General features: G+C 35.6%; 2 protein-coding genes across 2 annotated transcripts; both read right to left on the reverse strand.

Annotated features, from left to right (window-relative positions):
• Positions 1 to 1910: 1910 nt before the first annotated feature.
• LOC111811924 (7,8-epoxymelianol synthase CYP88A154) lies at positions 1911 to 8418 on the reverse strand. Its single transcript, XM_023698989.2, has 8 exons — positions 8155 to 8418; positions 6811 to 7291; positions 4435 to 4701; positions 3813 to 3908; positions 3644 to 3722; positions 3444 to 3550; positions 2414 to 2538; positions 1911 to 2319 (listed from the first exon to the last, which is right to left on the reverse strand). Exons 1-8 carry the CDS (start codon positions 8376 to 8378, stop codon positions 2226 to 2228), a joined length of 1473 nt encoding a protein of 490 aa, XP_023554757.2. The 5' UTR covers positions 8379 to 8418; the 3' UTR covers positions 1911 to 2225.
• Positions 8419 to 14731: 6313 nt separating this feature from the next.
• On the reverse strand, positions 14732 to 19619 carry LOC111776309 (protein ABCI7, chloroplastic). The gene is made up of 3 exons (XM_023655734.2): positions 18670 to 19619; positions 16651 to 16910; positions 14732 to 15309 (listed from the first exon to the last, which is right to left on the reverse strand). Exons 1-3 carry the CDS (start codon positions 19567 to 19569, stop codon positions 14988 to 14990), a joined length of 1482 nt encoding a protein of 493 aa, XP_023511502.2. The 5' UTR covers positions 19570 to 19619; the 3' UTR covers positions 14732 to 14987.
• Positions 19620 to 19973: the final 354 nt, after the last annotated feature.

Genomic DNA, 19973 nt, shown 5'->3' on the forward strand with positions numbered 1-19973 from the left:
TTTGCTGAATTTTATTGAATTAATAAGCCTTCCATCTCTAAACCCTTTAACAAATCGACCCCTCGTTTGTATCATCAAATTGGTCATTTTGAGCCTCGTTTTCTATCTAGGTAGAAGGTTGTAGATCATTATTGTGTTCTGTAACCGATCAAGTCCACCGTTAGCAGATATTGTTTGCTTTAGCTCGTTACTTATCACTATTAATCTCATGGCTTTAAAGCACGTAGGTTAGGAAGAAGTTTTCACACTTTTATAAGAAATATTTTGTTCCTCTCTCTAACCATTGTGAGATCTCACATTGGTTGGAGAGGGGACCAAAACATTCTTTATAAGGGTGTGGAAACCTCTTCCGAGTAGACGCGTTTTAAAATTGTGAGGCTGCTGACAGCGATACGTAATAGGCTAAAGCGGACAATATCTGTTAGCAGTGGACTTGAGCGGTTACATGTTCAAACTCTATTTTATCTATCATTTTAATGTCTGACCTTTTAAGAATTTATGTGTTGGATCATACGATATGTAACTAAACTCATCTTTACCATAGCCAAGTAACACTCGCATCTTATGAACATGAATGAAATCTATATAAACAAAGACAAGTAGGTGATTATGAGATATATCCTTAGTTGACCATAAATTATGTTAAGAGATTCAAATCGGATTCAAAACATGTACAATGTACTTACGTTTAATTTTTGTCACGAATCCACCACCGTATCATAACGAAAAAGTGATCGAAAAGTGGCTAGAATAAGGAGGAAGGAGGAGAAATTGCAAGAAAAATTGAAGAAGTAGCTTCGGAATATGCCTCGAACTCGACCCTCAAGTTTGAAACCGAACCTCAAGGTGAGCCTCAGCTTCAAATCAATCTAGACCTCCCGAACCTAAGCAAGTCCACACCTACCGAAGAACCCATCAACATACGACCCATCGCACGAAGCCTACGCAAAGCTCGTCCCATCTACGAACCTGCCCCAATGGCTCATTCTCAATCCCACGTGCATATAGCCAACTCAACTGATTTTTTACACATAGTAATCACGACATTCAAATAGTAGTGGTCTTAGTTTAAAAGAAAAGGTAAGGGTCGTTACATCAAACATTATTCACACATAAAATTCTAATAGTTCTTTAGTTTAGCCTCTACCCGCCAATTCTTCTATGTGGTTGTAAATTCTTATTCAGCTTGATTTAGTTTTAAAAAATAATAATAATAATCAAGCTATAGGTAAATATCTTATAGAGATTTCTTCGCAGAAAAGATATTTGTTTTTCTCTCTCTCGACTTCAATTTTCAATCGCTAAATGAACTCGATCGGATTTTGAATGAACGTTAAACTAGCTAAAATATAGGCATACTAACATTAAATGTTTCTGAAGAGTTAAAACTAGTAGAAAATTATCTGAGCACATTAGACTCAAGTTGGATTAGTCAAAAATCCGACTTGGAGCCGTTATTCTTCAACCAATTTCAAATCGCTCAAGTGAGATAAAAGGAAACAATTGTTCTAACTTAGAAAATTAAAGACATCTCAACCCAACTCCGACAACTTTTGTTTTCTTTTTCTTTTTAATTTTGAGTTATTACAATCTTAAATACAAACCTAATTTTCATTTGTATCGTTTGACCATTTATTACATATATATTTAAATTTGTTCACATCACCCAACTTTAAAATATATTGGTGACGGAATAGTTTTCGTTGTTCTTAGAAAAGTCGCACTCGACTCCGTTTAGCCCAAAAGTCAAAAAATCTCACCAAAAAACGAATCCACGATAGGGTCAGGGTAGCAAAACAATTTCTTGCCTCATTGGGCAGAAGCAGCGCATATAATATCTCTCGAGAATACATCAAACTTAAAGATTTAACAAGTATAAATTTAAAAGCTCAAGAACGTAACACGTAAACTTTTAAAAGCTTAGGTACGATAATATACCAATCTAAAATTTTAGAGACTGACTACACTTATTGTTTAAGCTAATATTAACGTATATTCCTTAGAATATATAAAGTTCTAGATCCACCAATCGCTCGATCTAAGCTATTCTTCCCCTTAGACTTGCCTCATTCGATCAAGTCGGGCTCGATTTCATGCATCTTTTGCATGAATATTCTATAAGTTGTAGTAGAATTAACAAGGCTTTCATCTCTAGCATGTAATTGAGATGATTTATTTATATAACGTTATATATATGCATATACGATCTCTTTTGATTTCAACGTTTATGAGTCTCTTACAACTCTTGCAAGGCAGTTGTCTGTAGGCCTTGGCAATGGCAGATAATTCTCTGGGCAATTTGGATTTACTCTCTCAAGTCTGCACAAGAACAACACAAAAGTCAAGTTTTTAATGATTTTTTTGGTTTAATTTTGACATAAATGAAGAACAAGAACACTGCTTTGAAGAACACCTGAAGCCACCATGGATGAAATAGTGAAGAAAAATGGCAATTTCAAGCTTGGAAAGATCAATTCCAGGGCATAGCCTCATTCCTGCTCCAAAAGGAATGAATGATCCAGCTCTTCGTTTTGGATTCTGAAACCAAAAACAAAAATATAAGACGTTTAATTCATCGAATCGAATCGAATGTAAAACCCGACTCGATATCTTGTTTTGAAGAAAGATATTATTGTCCTCTTTCGGGTTTCCTTTCAAGTTTTTTAAAACGCGTCTGCTAGGGAGAGGTTTCTACACTCTTATAAAGAATGTTTCGTTCTCTTCCCAACCAATGTGGGATCTCACAATCCACCGAGCATCCTCACTGGCACTCGTTTCCTTCTCCAATCGATGTGGGACCCTCCAATCCACCCCCTTTGGGGACCAGTGTCCTTATTGGCACACCACCTCGTGTCCAGCTCCCTCGCTGGCACATCGTCCGGTGTCTAACTCTGATACCATTTGTAACCGCCCAAGTCCACTGCTAGGAGATATTGTCCTATTTGAGTTTTCTCTTTCGACCTCCTCTCGAAGGTTTTTCAAATGCGCTAGGGAGAGGCTTCCACACCCTTACAAAGAATGTTCCGTTCTCCTCCTCAATCGATGTGGGATCTCACAATCCACCCCCTTTGGGGCCCAGCGCCCTTGTTGGCACACCACCTCATGTCCACCCCACTTTGGGACTCAGTCTCCTCACTGTCACATCATCCAGTGTCTAGCTCCGATACCATTTGTAACTGCTAAGCCCACTACTAGCAGATATTATCCTCTTTGGGCTTTCTGTTTCGGGCTTCCCCTCAAAGTTTTTAAAACGCATATGCTAGGAGAGATTTACACACCCTTATAAAGAATGTTTCATTCTCCTCCCCAATCGATGTGAGATCTCACAACTAACGAGACCAGTGACCAGTAACCCTACTTTTTTGTAGTAACGTACAACTAAGTGGGGTGAATGAAGGGAATATGTATGTATTAGGAGAGTAGTATAAATCCCATCTACTTACATCCCATCTAGAGGGGTCGAATTTTTCGGGGTTCTCGTAGATTTCAGGATCCATATGAACCGCTCTCGTCCAAACAAGGATTTTCCATCCTTTCGGAATGGTGTAGCCTACAAAATAATCACCATGGTTAATCAAAATGCAAAGAAAAGAGTTATTTTGATCCATGAAATGAAATACAAATTATGAAACCCTACACGAACCATTTAAGTTAACGTCACTTCTCGTCTCTCTCGATAGTGTGAAGGCCAAACTCGTTTTCCTCAATGTCTCATCGATCACCTAATTAAGCCACAAAAAAAACATGTTATTATAGTGTGTTCCAGATAAATCTCGAAAAATAATAATATTTTAAACAAAACAAAAATCAACCTTAGAAAGATACTCCATTTGTTTGATTTCCTTCATGGTCAAGCCTCTGTGTCGTTCATTAGCTGGCCTTGCGTTCACAATTTGCTCTTGCTCAGCCTGCACAACAAGTCGATCTTTAAATAATGAACTCAATCTAACCTAACCCAACCATAAATTTTTTGGGTTGAATTGGTTCATGTTACTTTAAAATAGATTTACCATTCAAATTCAACCTATATTTTAAAAAATTACCTTCCAAACAGTTAAAAATTATATTATAGCATTAATTTTTATTTATTTAAACTCGATTCAACCCGGTATAAGTTAATAACCCAACCAAACTCATACGGGTTAGATTAGGTTGATCGAGTTTTTCAAGTCACCAAGTTTCTTAAACACCCTTAACAAAAACCATAAAGAACCAGACATCATGTGAGAATATCGATTCGCTCGTAAAAATCGAATCTTTCTCATACGGGTTAGATTAAGTTGATCGAGTTTTTCGAGTCACCAACTTTCTTAAACACCCTTAACAAAAACCATAAAGAACCAAACATCAAGTGAGAATACTGGTTCGCTCGTAAAATCGAATCTTTATGTGGTTATTAAACGAGGGTTGAAAACGTAGGAAGAAGAAACGAACCTTAGCTTTACGAAGGGTTTCGGGATTTTCGGAGAGAAACATGATAGCCCTCATGATACTATGAGCAGAGGTTTCATGGCCAGCAAAGAAGAAACCAATCAATAGATCAATAATGCAGCCATCATCTAAGCCATGGCCTTCTTCATCTTTAACTTCTAACAGCAAATCAGTCATGTCTTTTTTTCTATTTTCTTCCACTTTGTTCTTCAAATTCTCCCTCTTCTCCTTTAGAACACTTTCAAAGATCCTTATCAACTCGTTTCTTGCCTGAAATTTACATTACAAAAAAAACCCATAAGAATTTTATTATTCCTCGATTATAAACTGGTCGATGTGGGACTTTCATCCCGACATTTGAAGATTCTCTATTGACATGGCTAAGTTTAGGGCATGGCTCTCATACTATGTTAGATAAACCCGACTCTCCACAATGATATGATATTGTCTACTTTAAGTGTAAGCTCTCATGCCTTTGGTAACAATAGAGATAGTATTCCTTGATTATAAACTCATGATCATTCTCTAAATTAGCCGATGTTGGACTTTCATCCCACATGTGTATATCATGTGTTCGGCATGTTACGTAAAATACAAAAACCAAAATTAACCGTTAAAAAAATTAAACTAATAAAAATATCCTTAAATTTTGTAGTAATTGTTAGATAGATACGACTCTCACTTTGGGCTTCCCCAAAAGACCTCATATCAATGAAGTTAGTATTCCTCACTTATAAACCCATGATCATTCCCTAAATTAGTCGATGTGGGACTTCCATCATCCAACACCTCCCCTTAATCGAGGCTTGGCTTCTTTTCCTGACTCCAAATTCTTTTGGAGTTCTTTGTTCGATATTTGAGGATTTACCAATCTATTGGCACGACTAAGTTTAGGGCATGACTCTGATACGATGTTAGACGAACACGATCTTCTACAATGGTATGATATTGTCCACTTTGAGCCTAAGCTCTAAAAAAAATTTCAAAAATATTCTTAATGGAAACCATTAGTACTTATCTTTAAATAATTTTTTTAAGACTTTTTTCAAAGGTTTGGAATATGTTTTAAAGTAATCAAAATTTAATAATATTTTTATTAATTTATCTGAAAAAACTCAAAATTAAAAATAAATTATTATTATTTTATTTACTTTATAATAAATACAAATTCATTTGAATGTCATGAGTCAGATTTTCCGGCTTTTCGTTATTAAATTAAATTTTCATGTTTAAGATGCGTTACGTTTTCATACTCATTTATAAATTTAATATTAAATAAAATAATACAAATTTACACGTAATAAAATACTCTACAAAATTTCGTGTTAAATCAAAATAAAATAAATAAGTCTACGTGGAAATTAATTTTAATCCTTACTTTAATCTTTAAACCCTTAATTCCACCTCCTTGACTTGTGTAAGACTATGAATGTTCCTCAAATAAATGAAAAAAAAAATAGTATATAAAACCAAAATCTATTTTTTAACATAAACTTATATTTCTTTTCGGGCTTCCGTTTCAAAACGCGTCTGCTAGGGAAAGGTTTCTACGGGTGTTTCGTTCTCTTCCTCAACCAATGTGGGATATTACATTACGTATCGCCGTCAGCCTCACGGTTTTAAAACACGTCCTACTAGGAAGAGATTTCTACACCTTTATAAAGGTTTCGTTCTCATTCCCAACCAACGTGGGATCTCACAATCCACCCCCCTTCAGAGCCCAGCGTCCTCACGCTGACACTCATTCCTTTTCCCGATTGATTGCACATCATCCCGTGTATGGCTTTGGTACCATTTGTAACAGTCGAATATCACAGCTAGCAGATATTGTCTGTTTTGGCCCGTTACGTATCACTGTTAGTCTCACGGTTCTAAAACACGTCTGCTAGAGAGAGATTTTCACACATTTAAAAAGGTTGTTTCGTTCTTATTCTCAACCTACGTGGGTTCTCACAATCCACCCCCCTTTAGAGCCCAGCGTCTTCGCTGACACTCATTCCTTTCCCAGATTGATTGCACATCATCCCGTGTATGGCTTTGATACCATTTCTAACAGCCCAATATCACAACTAGTAGATATTGTCCGTTTTGGCCCGTTACGTATCGTTGTTAGCCTCACGATTTTAAAACGCGTCTAAAAGGGAGAGGTTTCCACACTCTTATAAATAGTGTTTCGTTCTCCTCCCTAACCGATGTGAAATCTCACATTAGCATAGCTCTATTAGCATCGTGTATATATCATCGATTAGAAGGTTAGAATTGATGGTTTGAATCTCTCAACTTGACCCGACTCACATATAGTTAGTGTTTTGATCTTTTAGTTTTTTTTTTTTTTTTTTTTTTTTTTAAGGTTGAAAGTTCGATCTTGTACGAAGTTACCTTGAGAGCTCGGCTAAAGGTAGTTCCGGGAATATCGACGGCGGAGGACATGAACCCCAAGTGGAAATCAGTGTAGAGCTTCTCCATCTTATCTATAAACGCCGCCGTATTAGCTCCGATGAAGATATGCAACAGAATCTTAAACGCCATCGTTTTCATCTCCGACAAGAACTCGACCGGCTTCTTCATGGTGGCCCACTCCTCTAGGCACGTGATCACAATCCCCTCCACGTGACCTATGTAGATGGACAGCGCATCGTTGCCGCTGATTAGGGAGGCGATGAGGCGGCGTATACGGCGGTGCTCAGGCCTGGAGACGGTGTTGAGAGCCTTGCTTCCGGTGAGGATTCTGGTGGCTTTTGAGTAACCGAAGGCGAACTGTTCGTCGTTCATTAGCACGTGCCGGCACACTTCCGGCACGCATACGATCACGCTTGGGCTCCCGAATAAGTATGTCTTGTACATCCCTATTTTCCCATACCTGAAATTTCATCCAATTTTTTTAAAATTAAATTAAATTTTAATTCCTTTTTTACTATGTTTTTTAATTTAATATTGGATCAAAAGTGATAAAAATAAATAAATAAATAAAAAAACCCACAATATAGAAAATTTTATTAACCTTAAAAAAAATTAAATTCTAAAAAAAACTCAATCGACCTATCTCAATTAATTAAATTAAATTAAAATTAAAAAAATAAAAATTTTATGAATTTAGTTTGTTCCTGCATTCAAACTCGATCAACCAAACCCAGAAATTGGATTAAATTAAAAAAATACATTCAAACTCAATCCACTAAACCCAGAAATTGGGTTAAATTTTAAAAAAAAAATTATGAATTTAATTTGTTTATATATTCAAACTCAATCAACCAAACCAAAAAATTGGGTTAAATTAAAAAAAAAATTATGAATTTAGTTCGTTCACACATTCCAACTCAATCAATAGAACCTAATTCGTACTGAGATTAAATTTTAAAAAAAAATTAAAAAAATAGAGTATTTTATTGGTTCATAAATTCTCCTAAAACTAGATTGAAGTCCACTATTATATATTTATTTTATTATTTATTCTTCAATTAAGTGTCAAAAATGATTTTAATTAATATTATTGACTCCATCTTAATTACATATTTAAAAATAAATAAAAAAATAATTGAATAAAATTTTGGGTCGAATAAGTTCATTATTTGATAAAAGTTGTTTGAAAATTTGGTTCGCCGCCTAATAAAAATATATTAAATTAAAATTTTTAAATAAATAGAAAAAACTTAGAAAATTGAAAGAAATTAAGAAGAATTTGGGATCCAAAGACTCCGGCGAGAGGGAGAGAGAGAGAATTACTTCGAGGCAAAGTGATGAATGAAGGAATCGGGTCGACCCGATCGGAAAGCTTGAAGAAAGGGGAGAAGAGTTCCGACGAGCGGCCAGCCCATATCGCCGGGAGGGAGATTGTAACGGCCGCCGTGTCGGGTGACAAACCGCCATTGATTAAGGTTTCTGAGAATCCCAAACACAAAAATGTATGCACCGACCAAAGCTCCGACCAGCCATACCCAAACCTCCATTTTTTCTTTTTTTTTTCTTTTTTTTTTTTCTTTTTTTGGAGCTGAGAATAAAATGGATCCGAAAAGCATTTATAATAATCTGTTTTTTCTCAGCTTCCTTCTACCAACTCCCTCTTTTGTCTACTTTCGTCATTTCCTTTTATTTTATTTTTTTAATTAATTAATTGTTGTTGTTGGTGGCTTAGTTTTGATTTATTTATTATTTTGGATTTAATTAAGACTAAATTATATTGAAAGTACAAGATCTGGTCTTTTTTAATAAAAAAAAATATATATATCTCATTTTATTTATTTATTTATTTATTTATTTAATCAAAGAAAAATGCAATTACATCATTTTTAACACCTAATAAATTAAATATTATCTATTTAATTCTTTCATTCAACTAAATATAAAAATAAACAATTCTAAAGCTTTTTTTTTTTTTTTTTATTTCTAATAAAATCTTAAACTTTAAAGCTTATATTTTTACAATTTAAAGGTTTTTTTATATTACCTTTTGGTTGCTTAGAATGTCTTGGTTACATTCATATGTGATGAGAGAACTCAAGTCAGTTGGAGAAGGGAAACGAAACATTCTTTATAAAAGTTTAGAAATCTCTCCTTAACATACACGTTTTAAAACTATGAGGCTCATGGCGATACGTAACGGGCTAAAACGGACGATATTTGTTAAAGGTAAGCTTAAGCTAAGCTGTTAGAGTGATATTAAAGCTAGACACCAGACGGTGTGCTAGCAAGAACGTTGAGCCCCCTAGAGACTAAATTGAAAGACACCACATTGTTTACATGCTTTAAAACCATGAGACAGTCAATGTAGACAACATCATATCGCATATAGCAAGTTTGGGCGGGCTCCACTTGGATAATCTCATTCTTTTGTTTTTTTATTTATTTATTTATTAACGATCATTTGTTAATTTACCTAACTCATACAATATTAAAATGTAAAATGTTCATATAATTGGACTATATTATATGTATTTTATATATATATATATATATATATATATATATATATATATATATATATATATATATATTTGTTTTTTGGATGATTTTTCGTGGAATATTTTTCAAATTTATTTAATTTTTACCATTTAATTTTTCCAACATGTATAAGGTCAACTAGTTAAAATAAACTAAAATAAAAGTCAACGAATTAAATTAAACTCAAGCAATATATTTATCCATTTATTTCCCGACATAAAATTTTTAACATTTCTTATTTAAAATTTAAAATTTTTTGAAAATTTTATTGATTTCACACATGCAAATAAAATTATTAAATTTTGAACGTGGATTCCATTATTTAAGCTTGACATTTTCTTCCTCCCACCTACTTCCATTAATGAATTAGCTTGGAATTTAAGTTTTTTTTACCAAAAATAAATAAATAAACGAACAATACATAATTATATTATAAATTAATTTATGTTTAGAGAGGTCAAGTCCAAGTTCGGCAAGCCTTAACTTTGAACCAGACAGAGAATTTATGTTTTAAATGAAAAATGGTGAATTGATTTCTCCCCCATTAAGTAAATAGAGTCGAGGTTCAAAATTATATTTTTCTCGTTTCTACTTAATTTTTCAAAAAATTACGAAGAACCCAATTCCCACGAACTTCCCGTAAAAAAATATATGCCCTGATTCTGATAACAATAAATGAAAATTTTCACTTAGATAAAGATTGAAAAAGATGATAAGGCCAGAGACAAAAAAAGGCTTCCCCATCTCTACGCTACTGCTGCGTAGATATCTCTATTTATGTGTTAAAATTTTCAAGACGAGGATTAACGTAGTCAATTTCTAAAAGTATATCGATCCCATTAGACGTTTTAAAAATATAGTGACTAAAACGAACTCGAATTGAAATTATAGTGATCAAAGTAAATATTTTGAATATATATACGTAAACAGACATATTGAATGTCAAAGTCAACCGTACTTAACTTGTAAATATAGCTCAATAATTATTGTCGTATACTATTTTCTTAGTAAAAAAAAAATGTTGATAAATTATTTATTGCTTTATGTTTTTGTGGTTTTAATTGTTTTTCACTTATTATATTTAATAAGAAAAAAAAAAAGAATAATATTTGTGTTCTTGGATAATAAAAAAGAATAATTTTTTTTTATTTCTTAATGAAATTGACAACGAAGATCCATCTTTGTCAAGCAATACCTACTCAAGATTTCTCTTTTATATTATTTTTCCCCACTTTTGGTTTTAGATAATTAAATGAAAAGAAAATACGATTAATTACGTCTTAAACAAGAAATTAATATTTTTTTTTCAAAATCTTATGGCCTCGTGGTAACAGTTCAAGCCCACTACTAATAGATATTGTCCGTTTTAGCCCGTTACGTATCGTCGTTAGTCTCACGATTTTAAAATGCATCTTCTATATAAGGAATTGTTCGTTCCCCTCTCTAACCGATGTGGGGTCTCACTAACTTCATATTTTAATATTGTTACGTTATAGAAAGATCTTAGCTAGTTGGGCCAAATAGGGGGTTCCTCTTAAGCAAGTCTCGAGAGGACTTGGCTTAGTTGATCCGTGATTTATGTTTTAACAGTTCAAGCCCACTACTAAGAGATATTGTCCGTTTTGACTCGTTACGTATCGTCGTCAGCCTCACAGTTTTAAAATGCATCTTCTAGGGAGAGATTTCACACACGTATAAGGAATGCTTTGTTCCCCTCTCGAACTGATGTGGGGTCTCAATAACTTCATATCTAAATATTGTTATTGTATAGAAAGATCTTAGCTGGTTCATGGGTCGAGCCAAAGAGGGTGTTCCTCTTAAGCAAGTCTCGAGAGGACTTAGCTTGGTTGATCCGTGATTTATGTTTTAACAGTTCAAGCCCACTACTAATAAATATTGTTCATTTTGGCCCGTTACGTATTGTGGTCAGCCTCACAGTTTTAAAATGCATCTTCTAGAGAGAGATTTCACACACTTATAAGGAATGCTTCGTTCCTCTCTCAAACTGATATGGGGTCTCACTAACTTCATAACTAAAATATTGTTACTGTATAGAAAGATCTTAGCTGGTTCATGGGTCGAGCCAATAGGGTGTTCCTCTTAAGCAAGTCCCGAGAGGACTTGAATTGGTTGATACATGATTTATGTTTCATCTTTCGTTTCCTTTTCATTTGTTTCATTATATATATATATATCGATCAATTCCCAATTCCTTCTTTTTTTATTGATTCTTTTCCAATCGAGATGCATGGATTCATGAATCTATCATGTGTCGATATCAGTAATTATTAAGATGTTCAAAAGATCGATGAGCGGTGTGAAACTGAAAGCGTTAAGTTATCTACAAAAATAAATAATAAAAAGAATTAAAGGGGGAGAAGGAGAAGTCTTTACCTACCACATATCCAAATCATGATTAAGTTAATTTAAAATTGAATTAATAATTGGGTAAAGATGATTAGTGGTACTAATTGGAAGTTTAAGGAAATAGTCATAAAAAGGATTAAATTATTAATTAATTTAAACTCTAATGTGCTTTCTTTACGTGCATTCATTGTTCTTCAATTTCTTCAACCAAACGCCTTTAGATTTAGTCTTTTCAAATCTTTTTTTTTTTTTTTATATTTGAAATTTGAGAATTAGTTTTCTCAAAGATTATGCAAAATTATAAGAACCCTTTTACTAATTAAAAAAATTACACTTTTGTTCGTAACGGTTGGATTCAGTTGTATTTAGATCCTTGAATTTTTAAACTCGACATTTGAACGTTTGAAGCTTGAAAAAAATGGTTTAGTTAGTCCGTGGCTAGTGTAGTCGTCTGGTGTTTGCTCATCTCCCTCGATTTAAGATCGAGGGGGAGAAGAGAGTAGTAGACAATGATAATACGCAATGAAATCGATAGCATTTAGTAAGAGAGATGTCATGCTATAGTTCAAAATAGTAGAGGAATACAAGGAAATTACATTAATGACAATGTATGTCATGGTCTACATATTTGAATTTGTGACGTTTGAGCACAGGATTGAACCGAAACCCCATCTAAAAGAGAGCGATTTTGAGAATATGATAGTTAAATATGCTTTTTTTTTTGGAGCAAAATTATGTTGGGCGTTGGTCTGTGGGGATAGTTTTCACTCTTAGAAATAAGAAATAAGTAACGTTACTATGTCACAGGAGAATGTCAAGATTATATCATGTGAGATCCACATTAGTTGGAGAGAAGAACGAAACAGTCCTTATAAAGGGGTAAAAATCTCTCTCTAATCAACGCGTTTTAAGAATTGTGAGACTGACGACGATACGTAATGAGCCAAAACGGATAATATCTAGTAGCGGAGGGCTTGAGTTGTTACACATCAGGTGTTGAACTCAGGTTTTCAATCCTGATTGGTGATACGTAAGGGGTCAAAACGGGCAATATCATCAGTTGTCAAACTCAAAGTCCGAATCCTAATCTAAATTTTGAACGTGAGACGTTGCAAAGTTGTTTGTTAGTGAGAGTGGGTTACCAAATTTTGTATGTGTATATCATATTCATAAAGTCATTAAAATAGGGAGATGGTGACACTTGGAGAACTACTCCATTAAAGTTCAACCTTCATATTTTGGCTGTTTTCTCTTCTTTTTCTTCGATGAACAATGAACACAAGACAACAAATTAGAGAATGTCAAGAAAGTGTCCAAAATTGGGAGGAATTAATGTTGTTTTAAAGAATAAATTTAAAGACGATTACGTACATTTTTATAGTCAACTTTCTTGGCTCGTTTTGGATTCAGTTGGTTTAGTTTATCCATTTTTTACACTTTTGGAAGTATTTTCGATCCAATTAAGATTAGAAAACGGCATTGTTTTGGACAATTTATAATATTTAACACGGTTTAGAATTCTTTTTAGAATAATTTAATGATGTTGACTCATAGATAGATTTAAAACTCAATTTTATGAATGGATAGATATGGATCATGTGAAGAATCTAAGAATAGTTGGCTAAAGCACGTTTAGGATAGCACCAAATTGAGTCTGAAATTGTAAGGGAGTTTATTGTTGGAACGTCTTCAACTTAGGTTGGACGAGTTGTTTGGCGCATGAATAATGTGTAACGTATGACTTATTTACGTGTTATTATTTATGATATGATATGCTAATAAACTTTTGTGATGCATGTACTTCCTATTTATTGATTCTTATTTGTTAAACATGAATGATTCCACGAATATGTATATATGTTTCATAGGAACTTGTATGTATCATCTCATTGAACCATAATTCTTAATGCGGGACCTCGTACATTTTTTGACAATTGAGCGTGTGCTAACCCATAGTCATACCTAGCAGCACGTACACAAGTCTGCTTAATGGATTCATGTGTGTGTGGACAGAGAAGTATTATGCATCCAATCCTACTTAAAAAAAAAAAAATCGAGCCCGAAAACAGTTATGAAAAATAATCACACTAGTCATAAAACATGTTGCATGAAGTTTTATTTTCAGACCCACCAACGGTGGGATCACTCCGTCATTTTTCCCGACAAAAGCAAAGGTCGCACTAAGGAGGTCATGTACAAATGTTTTTCTTTTATATCGATTATAGTTTTACCATGTTTTCAAGGTTAATGAACGTTTAAGTCCATAACGATTTTATAGATGAAATGTTTTCAAAGCTATTCTGTTTTTAAAGAAAAAGTAAGCTCCTTACATTAAGAATCTACTCGACCAATAAACCTAATCAATATTGCATACAAACAAGCCTAATCAATTCATATTATAAACGAGCATTAAATTTGAACAACTTGCAGGAGAAAAGAATATATCAATTACGATAAGTTATGCTCATATTGACTAATTTAATAGATCATATATATACCACTCTCCAATTTTCTTATGAACATAGACGAATGTCAACTTTTATTATATTAGTCACCAAAGTCTAGAATGAAAAGCAATGAGCACGGAAAATAGAATGAAATATGATAGATGATATATTATTATACATAATGTTGACTAACGAACCATTTAAAAAGATAGTTGGAAATCTTAAAAGCATGTATGATAATGTCATGTTGGGTAGAATGAAGAAAAATGGCATACCAAAACATTATTGTAGCTTCAATATGTGCATAAAAGCTTTGACATTTTCTTAGTCAAACACTTGTTCATTTAGGCATTTCATCAAACACCTTACATAACATGGGATTTCACAACTTTCATTATATATATATATATATATATAATCATACCACTTGGATAGTTCTTCAAACCCATCTTCCAAAATTTAAATTAATCAAAATTTTGTTTTTTTTAAGTATTGAAATGCTACCAGACATATAATATCGATCAACGGGACATACCAAACATATATCATCGATCAACAGGACATACTAAACATATATCATCGATCAATAGGATATATCAAACATATATCATCGATCAACCGGACATAAGAAAACTCAAGATAATAATTTTAAAAAAAAACAAGGATTTATTTGGGAGCTACCAACAGTTCTTGTGGATTTTAAGTTAGCAATGGATATGATATCATCAAAGCTACAAATGGAGGATAAGGTGGGATTATAATACTTACTTGAAACTAAAAATGCTTGATTTTCAAGGCCTGTGGTCAGTGTTGGGATGTTTCAAGTGTGGGGTTCAACAATTCTTTTATATGATTCTCGACTCTCTTGCGAACGGAACTGGAAGGTAAGCGTTCGATCACCTCGGATCCGAAAGAAAATATCAGAGCCTTCCTTGCTGTCTTCAAATCGATGCCACGAGCCTGAAAATAGAAGAGTTGGGTTTCCTCCAGGTCACTTATAGCAGCTCCATGCGAACACTTGACATCATCGGCAATGATTTGAAGATTCGGTTTGACGTTCACAGTCGCTCGAGGTTCCAGAAGAAGACTCCTTGTTAGTTGTCCTGCGTCTGTTTGCTGTGCATATCTGGAAAATTCAAGTTCTTGGATTAAGCAGTGAAAATTAGTGACAACAGAATGATCTTATTAGTTAGCAAGATGAGAATGAAAAGAGTGATGTAAAGCACTAAATGAAACACGAGAAACGAACGGCAAAGACGGTCATTTTCCCGAAATAATAAAGTTTTGCCTTAGTTAATTATGAATGTAATAGCTCAAGACTACCGCTGGCAAATATTGTCCTCTTTGGGTTTTCCCTTCTAACCTTCCCCTTAAGGTTTTAAAATGCATATGCTAGAAAGAAGTTTCCACACCCTTGTAAAGAATGTTTCGTTTTTCTCCCTAACCGATGTGGGATCTCACAATCCACCCTCCTCCAAAGCCCAGCGTCCTCGCTGACACTCATTCTCCTCTCCAATCGATGTGGGATCTCCCACATAGGTTGGGGAAGAGAACGAATCATTCTTTATAAGGGTGTGGAAACCTCTCCCTAGCAGACGTGTTTTAAAACCTTGAGAAAAAGTCCAAAGAAGACAATATCTGCTAGTTGTGGGTTTGGGCTGTTACAATCAATATGCATTCAACCAGTACTTGCAGCAACCAAGAAAACGTTTACGATATTAGTCATCATCTCATCTTAAACCACAAGAAAATTTAAAATTATGTGAAAGGTAAACCAGTTTCTCCATCAACATTCATAGTAGAACTATCCCTAAGAGCCTTATCTTTTCTTCTTGGCATATCTATGTTTGTTTTCTATATTCATATTTGATTATAAGTAATTGTGTGAGATCCCACATCGGGTGGGGAGGAAAACGAATCATTCTTTATAAGGATGTGGAAGCTTCTTGTCGGGAAAGTCTGAGAGGAAAAACCCAAAAAGGACAATATCTGCTAGCAATAGACTTGGGTTGTTACAAGTGGTATCAGAGCCAGACACCGAGCGATGTGCAAGCGAGGAGGCTAAGCCCTGAAGGGGAGTGGACACGATACGGTGTGTTCCAGCAAGGACGTTGGGCCCCGAAGGGGGTGGAGTGAGGGGTCCCACATTGATGGGAGAAGGGAACGAATGCTAGCGAGGACGCTGGGCCCTGAAGGGGGGAGGATTGTGAGATCCCACATCGGTTGGGGAGGAGGACGAAACATTCTTTATAAGGGTGTGAAAACCACCCTCTTGCAGATGCGTTTTAAAAACCTTAAGGGGAAACCCGAGAGGGAGCGGTAGACTTGGGCGGTTACAAATTGACACATTTTTTTAATCATGAAGTGACTTAGAACTGCAAGGATTGTAATTATACGACGATGAGAACTTGTGTTAAGAAATCCGATCTATGATTAACGAGTCTACGAAAGAGAAAGAAAGAAGTACCTGTTGACCTTTACATTACCATCAAATACAGCTTGACCTTGGGGATTGGCGACGATACATTTATGAAGTTGTCGAGAATATCCTCGGGGGTGGTCGAGCACTAGGCTACTGTGTAGATCTTGTGTTTGATTGCCAACTGATAAGTGCAGTGTTGATAATACTGTCGTAGTCTCTGGTCCCAATTGCTGGATATGGACATTGTGTCGACTCAATCTTCCGCCAGTGCTAATCTCCACAAGCTCGTAAGCACTGGTTGATTCCTGTGATAGTTTCAGATAATTATTTTTGTGCACGCTCAACCTTTCGAGCACCAAAGTCGAGTATAAGACATGAAAAATGAGAGCAAATAATGATGAAACCATGTAGCATCAAGACGGTTAAAGAGCATCGGTAAATCTATTGTTCTTGATTATCTCATACCATTTAACAGTCAAAGCCCACCGCTAGCAGATATTGTCCGCTTTTGTCTATTACGTATCGCTGTTAGCCTCAGAGTTTTAAAACGTGTCTGCTAGGGAGAAGTTTCCACACTTTTATAAGAAATGTTTTGTTCCCAATCTCACAATCCCTTTCCCCTCTCCAACCAAGGTGAGATCTCATAATTCATCTTCCTTGGGTGTCCAGCATCTTCATTGGCACACGGCTCGGTGTCTGTTTCCACACCTTTATAAGAAAGTGACAGCTGCTAGGGAACCAACTGAATCCAATCTTGAATCCAATCTTGTTACACGACTGAAGTTCGATCCACCACTTTAAGGAAAGCGATGGGACCATCTACCTATTTTTACACACAAGAAACAACACATGGCAGACAAGAGGTGTCAAAAACATGAGCTTGACTATATGGATTGCTACCTTGTGGTGTATGTACTTTCACTTGTTTGAAGGAGAAAAAACTCGGGTTTAAGGGGGAGGAATGTACATATAAACTAAGCGACGTCCAACAGCAGCCTCAGCTTGAAAGAAGGTGAGAGGCCCTAAGACTCAAAGCTACATGCCCGAAACCATACGTTACATGTACGGCCCAAGTACACCGCTATCAAATATTGTTCTCTTTGGGCGTTCCCTTCCGGACTTCCCCTCAAGGTTTTAAAACGCGTATACTAGAGAGAGGTTTCTACATTCTTATAAATAATGTTTTGTTCTCCTCCCCAACTGATGTGAGATCTCACAATCCACCCAAAGGCCCAGCGTCCTAGTTGGCACTCGTTCCAACCAATGTGGGATCTCACATTAGATACGTAGACCCGAGAAAAAGCAGCAACTAATACAATTGAAAGACCTATATCTTCAACATAACATAGTATAACTACTGGCTGGAACTTGATATAAGCATAGGTTACTTTTAAAAGATGCTTCCAAAAGAAAAACCTACATAGGACCATCAAAGTGAATCCAACATCGGGAAGTACCCATCATAATACTCGTGATTTTTCTCTGTATTGTCATAACTCTCCATACAACTCTCTATTTAGTTCATAACCGTTTTGCTTTCTTATTATCATTTATTTTGGTTATTAACTCTCATTTCGTTCATAAACATTTTGTTTCATATTCTCATATATTTGGTTCATGTATGAGAATTAGTATTGCTATACCTATATAAAGGCTTGTCTAGCATTGTTTTGAGGTGTGTTTAACTACCCTCATGGATATTGGAGAATTTCTCTCTCCAAACCAAGTAAGTCTTTGTGTCTTTGTGTTTAATTTCTGTTTGTGAGTGTGTGAGTGCGATCAATCTTGCTTCCGCTTCCACTACAACAATTTGGTATCATAACATTTTGGTTGTGGCATTACGGCACAATAATTGGGTATCAGATCATTTTTCGTTGTGGCCTTTCCGCACAACATTCTCCACATTCCAAGCTCAAATACCAACAAATTTAACTAAGGTAGTTCAAGTCTCAGCTCAGAAAGCTTAATAACTGACAAAATTGTCTCATATGGATGAAGCTATGAGCATAATGTAAAGAACAGAGCAGCCGACCAACAAAGTTAGATAATGAACAAAGAGAGTACCTGCTGAACAGAAGTCCATTTGATATGAGCAGCATTCAAAGACTGATTCTGAATATAAGAATGTTTAACCCTACCTTCACTTCCAATCACCACATCCAAAACAGGATTTGCCCAGTAAGACCTACCCTGATCCGCACTCAAGAACTCTTCAATGATTTCAATCTCCCCACCATTTTCCACCATAACCAACACTCTAGGATTCGAAATAGCCAATTCATTCGACCCCTCCTCGCCCCCATGAATCGAAAAGTACCTCAAATGGATTGGATTCTCCACTTTACACCCCGCCGGGACATACACCACCGTCAAATCTGGAGCTCCAACGCCATTAATGGCCCAAAACAAGTCCCCCACGAACTTCCGATCAACAAAATCAGATACCCTCTTCGCAATACTTTCAGAAGGGAGATCAATCAAGCTACCCACGTAAACCCCATTTGGCAATTCAGTCAAATTGGAAACCGATTTGACAAAATGACCATCAACAATTACAACATTGGTGAATTGGTTTTCTAAAGGGATGCTCGATAGGTCAGAAGATTGCGGGGGATTCGAGATTGGGTGGATTTGGGACTGTTTTATGAAAGAAACATCGGTGAAACGGAAGGGTTCGTCTCTGCGAGAGGGCCATGGAGTGGAAAGAAGAGATTCCGATGAAGATTCTCTGAGTTTGTGGAGGGGAAAGGGTGATGAAGAAGAAGGGAGTGAGTCTTCGAGAGTTTCGGCGAGTTGAAGAACAAAGGGGTCGGAGAGTGTCGGCGGGGAAGTTTGAAGGGAGGCTCTGGTGGTGGTGGCGACGGAATTGAATTTGAGTTTGCGTTTTGAAGAAGAAGTGGGAAATGAGGGAGACGGCGGCGTTGGTAGCCTGCCGATATGGGGAGTAAATGTGAAGGTCGCCATGGAAGAAGCTTGTTTGTGCGTAGAAGAATGGACGTCACATGATCGATTTGATGCTAATCACTTAGCTTCCGTCTTGATTTGGGCCTTTGGGCTGTCATTCATACATACATACATACATACATACATACATACATACATACATACATACATACCGTTCCTAGTATTCTCGTGCCACATGGTCTATTCAACTGATCTATGAATTTCCCACGATTGAACTATTCTATCCCTAGGAACGCTCTCATTCGGATGTAGTATCCGTTTATTCATGTACCTCTCCTTTATTCGAGTGTCACATTACGACTCTGATACCATTTGTAAAGACTCATGTCTAGGATTTGGAATCCAAATTTGGCACGTGGTGACCTTCGCATTTTCCAATGTCCCTTATGACATGGTCACGTTAC

The sequence above is a fragment of the Cucurbita pepo genome, chromosome 15 (assembly GCF_057944985.1).
Source record: "Cucurbita pepo subsp. pepo isolate OVF chromosome 15, ASM5794498v1, whole genome shotgun sequence".
Taxonomy (NCBI): Eukaryota; Viridiplantae; Streptophyta; class Magnoliopsida; order Cucurbitales; family Cucurbitaceae; genus Cucurbita; species Cucurbita pepo.

What these genes read in the sequence shown, in the direction of transcription:
- LOC111811924 (XM_023698989.2), bottom strand. Translation starts at nt 8,378, where the DNA reads ATGGAGGTTTGGGTATGGCTGGTCGGAGCTTTGGTCGGTGCATACATT. An exon ending in CCTTTAGCCGAGCTCTCAAG is followed by an intron (nt 4,702 to 6,810) that starts GTAACTTCGTAC and finishes TGTAAATTTCAG; the next exon opens with GCAAGAAACGAGTTGATAAG. An exon ending in AAGTGACGTTAACTTAAATG is followed by an intron (nt 3,551 to 3,643) that starts GTTCGTGTAGGG and finishes ATTATTTTGTAG; the next exon opens with GCTACACCATTCCGAAAGGA.
- LOC111776309 (XM_023655734.2), bottom strand. Translation starts at nt 19,569, where the DNA reads ATGGCGACCTTCACATTTACTCCCCATATCGGCAGGCTACCAACGCCG. An exon ending in AATGGACTTCTGTTCAGCAG is followed by an intron (nt 16,911 to 18,669) that starts GTACTCTCTTTG and finishes AAACTATCACAG; the next exon opens with GAATCAACCAGTGCTTACGA. An exon ending in GGTAATGTAAAGGTCAACAG is followed by an intron (nt 15,310 to 16,650) that starts GTACTTCTTTCT and finishes TGAATTTTCCAG; the next exon opens with ATATGCACAGCAAACAGACG.